Here is a 4,041-nt window from a genome sequence, read left to right on the forward strand (position 1 = left end):
GTGTTCTCATCATCATGAGAAGTTACATCAACGTGAAACCATGGATATCAGCTGCTTTCTCTCCCCACACTTTTGGCAGCGGTGCGGTGGTCTATATCTCCCATTCCCAAATCATAGACATTGTTTGGAGAGAAACATCATTTGTGGAGAGGTTTTGTGAGAGGTCCTTACGTGGGGGAGCACTGCCAGATGAGAAAGTACCAGCTGGAGTTCCCTCTGCCACCCATTCCTGCCTCCGGAGACCAAATATAGGATTTTTGGACAGTGAAACCAATCTTTTATTTTTCAAAGAAATTCTGCAATTTCATCAACATCACACAGAGCTAAAATGATATCTGTATCATCGTAGCCATACTCAACGCTAAACTGGAGAGAGGAAAATATGACCTCCATTATAACTGTAGGTATTGCAGTTTTACCTTGAAAAAAACCCTTTTTTCGCCCAAGAAGAAGTCACTAGGTGCCTGTAAATCATATTCTAAAATCCTCCCATGCAAAGGACTCCCTCCCAGCCTGTAAGACAGGCTGATCTAGCAGAAGGACTTTGCCCACAGAGCCAGAAAATGATTCTTGAAGTCAGTAGGTCCATGCAAGCGTAGGATTAGTGGTTTTACTGAAGCCTCAGGAGTCCTCTCTGAAGCACAGGGTCCATCTATATTAGCGGGTAAGAGGCATAACTGGCGATCCCGCAATGGTTCGCGTGGTTTCTTGACATGCGGATATAGCCCTCGTCACCAAAACGCACACCCCAACTTTTGGGACAGGAAACAAACAAACAGACATCAGAAAAATTAAACTCCTTTTTCTGTAAGTGAAGCGGCAGCTTTATCAACCTCACAGCATTGAAGTGTTTTCATTAACTCCTTCATGGGATTTCTAATCCCGTATTAAGTTATGACAACACTCATCAACGTAAAGGGAATTGAAGGTGGGTGTAAGTGTATTTTAAATGCATTTAAAGTTCCTTCACATTGCTAGGGTGACATAAAGGTGCTTTGACATGGCTAAGCACGAATCCTTAGGGAGTAGTTTAAGGACAATACCAACTTTCAGCTCTATAAGAACCCCCATGGCACAAGCACCGAACTGATCTCCCTGTCATCTGTATAAATATCGGTCGTTATAAAATTGTGAGGATGTCAGTTTGAGCAGTGGGAGGTTACCTAAGAGGAGCTTGACCCTATAGATAGTGAGCATATAGATAACAAGAGTTCAGTGATACACAGTCGTGCCTCTACCTGTTTTTCACAAGCCAGTAATCCTTATCATTCAGGGTGCCGTAGCCAATCACGAGCACTGCGTGATTCACCTCCTGTGTGCACTGGGGGTCATCATACACACCTGGAAAAAAAGGAGTTTGGAAGCACATCATCAGACCACAAGACCTCGTCTTTGAGTCGTCAGTGAGATTGAATTCAACCTTCAGCATAATCACTAATGCTGCTATCTTAGGTTTTGTCATATTGATGCCTTCATCCAGGAATTAAACCCCAACTTGCCAAATTCCACCAAATTTCATAAGCTTTATATGCAGAAAGACACAGAAGACTGTGAAGAAGATCTCCAGGGTGAAAGGACATACCTGACCTGTACAAGAAGAAGGTGGGCTGGGTGGCATCAATGGCGACGGAGACTGGTCCGATGTTGGCTACAGCATCTTTCAGGGCTGCTTCGTCGCCTTGTGGGAGCTCAACGTACTTGGAGCAAGTGGCGGCTCGTGTGGAAGCATTGTATTGGCATGTCCCATTCTGGTAAGAACAAGGGGGAGTTGAGAAGAGGAGTGTGAAGAATCCACCAGCAACATCTCAAGACTTTCAGATATGTGTTTTCTATCAGCCCTTTTTTACCCTGTGCTACCCTGTTCTTAACTTTTCTTTGACCACCATTTTTCTATACACAGGATTACAGAAAAGATGGCTGGAAGAACCTGAAGAGACCATCTGGTCCATCTCACTTCCCCACACCAAGAGCAGCCAAACCATTTCAACAGAATTCTCTGCCTTTTTTCTAGAAACCTCCGATGACAATACTTCTACCACTTCCCTGGAGAAACTGTCCTTGCTTCCTCATCCTTCCCATCAGAGGGCGCCTCCTCACGTTTAACCTAAATTTCTTCTATTGTAAATTAAGCCCACGGCCTCTCATTCTCCCTCTGGACACAGAGAACAGCATCTTTTGTCTCTGTAGCTGCCTTATGCATGTTTGAAGACTTGTATTCCACTTTTCTTTCTTGGTCTGAGTTACTTTGACATGTTTCCATAGGCCATGCTTTCAAGACACCAGGTCATTTCAGGGCATCTCTTGTCTCTGGCCATCAAGACTCTTAGCATTAGGATCTTTATTTTGTTATGGCTCTTATCCTTATGACCTTGCAGCAGTCATACAGCATCTGTTACAAGCAACTTTTAAAAAAAACAATTGTATGAATGTCGTTCACCGGAAACCTCTGCCCGCTGAAATGGTAGAAGTATCAGTATCCCATTTTCAACCACAGAAGATGGAATAATACAGAGAGCTGAGAACAGGACCCAGGACTCCTGTCCCATTTTTCCCTTCCGTGTAGTACGTTGCCTCATAATTTATGTGGGACAGAAATAAACATGTAGAAATTCTGGCTCCCAGTCCAGTCATTCACCTATGAGAAAAAAGAAGTTTAAAGGTCCCTTCCCCAGGTCTGAAAGAATCAGCTGCAAAGGCTGAGAAGGTCACATGAGACTGGTAGAAACCAAGACAGAGGGAAACCAGTGGGAGAGGAGGAGACGAGTGTCTACTCAGGAGAGCAGGACGAATGGCCGTGTTGCTTCCATGCTCATATGTTTTTCTGCAGATTTCACGTGCTGTCTAGGTCTGATGCCTACCTGAGCTGTGTAGGGGTAGGAATCGTCTGAGTCAATCCCTTGGTTGTCGATGATGTACTGGAAAGCACTGGTCATGAAACCTCCACTGCAGCCTTTGTTCCCGTACATCATGGAGCAGTCAACGAGGTTCTGGGTGCTCAGAGACACCAGCTTCCCCGTCTTCAGCTTCACCTGGCCTTCGAGGGCTCCCACGGCACTGAACGCCCAGCATGACCCACAGGCACCCTGCAAAAGCCCCAGAGATGCTCAGACTGAGCACGGGACCGAGACACAAAGAGGCACAGAGAGAGCTTCAAACCTGGTTCTTCACATCTGTGACGCATCCCTTCTCCCTCCAGTCCATCGTGTCCGGGACTTTGCTGCCAGGCTGCGGTCGGTACGTTTGGCTCCTACGGTTTGGCCGAGGAGCAACGTTCAGCCCAGTTAACAAAGCCGCCACTTCCTCACGGGTCTGGTGGGAAAAGAAAACACCAGCTCATGATCTTCTTGTCTCTGTTAAGTCCTACATTGAGTGTGTTGGAGGTGGAGGGGGATTTCCCTTGAACAGTCTGAGCTGCAAGAGTTAGCAGGTTTGTGGAGTCCTTGGTTTTTTATCTTTTATATTTAATTTCTAGCCGTTCATTGGAAAGGGCAAGAAAAAGAAAATACAAAGCTTAACTCCAGCCCCAAAAATCCCTAGAAGCTGGTATGTTTCATTAAACAACAGTACAACCTTGGGACATTGAAGAGGGATGATTTGCAAATATATATAATGACCAGGACCAGGTCCGCGCACCCCAAATGCTGCATTAAGGAGTTATTTCCTCACACCAGATTGCCTCATGCCAGTAGGTTGAACACAGGAATGTCTGAGCAGTTTGTCCATGACTGCTGGAGTCCACAAGAAGAGGATGGGCTGAGAAAGGTTGTTGGGAGTTTTTCCACCCCTCACCCACTTATATTCCTTGTTAAATCAACCTCGCAGGTAATTAGAGACAAAGACAAGCCCCTTCTCAGCAGCATGGCCGGCACCTACCATGTCTGCCAGGTGGTTCATGCCCAGCTCGTAGGAGTGCAGCCCCAGGGAGTGCTCCAGATTATGCAGCATCACGAGTCGCAGGTTCCTCTCCCACGTCACACGCCGGACCCCTTCCTCTTTCTGTAATCAAACGCAGCCTCATGGTGTAGGAACAGCCCCCGCAGC

General features: G+C 46.3%; 1 protein-coding gene across 1 annotated transcript in view; it reads right to left on the reverse strand.

Annotated features, from left to right (window-relative positions):
* Positions 1-652: 652 nt before the first annotated feature.
* LOC104081459 (cathepsin S-like) overlaps positions 653-4,041 on the reverse strand; it is a 3,702-nt gene continuing 313 nt past the window's right edge. Inside the window, exons 2-7 of the mRNA XM_009584217.1 lie at positions 3,874-3,996; positions 3,157-3,309; positions 2,859-3,083; positions 1,583-1,748; positions 1,239-1,341; positions 653-752 (exon numbers count right to left, since the gene is read on the reverse strand). Of these exons, the coding sequence (XP_009582512.1) occupies positions 653-752; positions 1,239-1,341; positions 1,583-1,748; positions 2,859-3,083; positions 3,157-3,309; positions 3,874-3,996 (870 nt within the window). The remainder of the gene's footprint in view (positions 753-1,238; positions 1,342-1,582; positions 1,749-2,858; positions 3,084-3,156; positions 3,310-3,873; positions 3,997-4,041) is intronic.

The sequence above is a fragment of the Fulmarus glacialis genome, unplaced genomic scaffold, assembly GCF_000690835.1.
Source record: "Fulmarus glacialis isolate BGI_N327 unplaced genomic scaffold, ASM69083v1 scaffold21638, whole genome shotgun sequence".
Taxonomy (NCBI): domain Eukaryota; kingdom Metazoa; phylum Chordata; class Aves; order Procellariiformes; family Procellariidae; genus Fulmarus; species Fulmarus glacialis.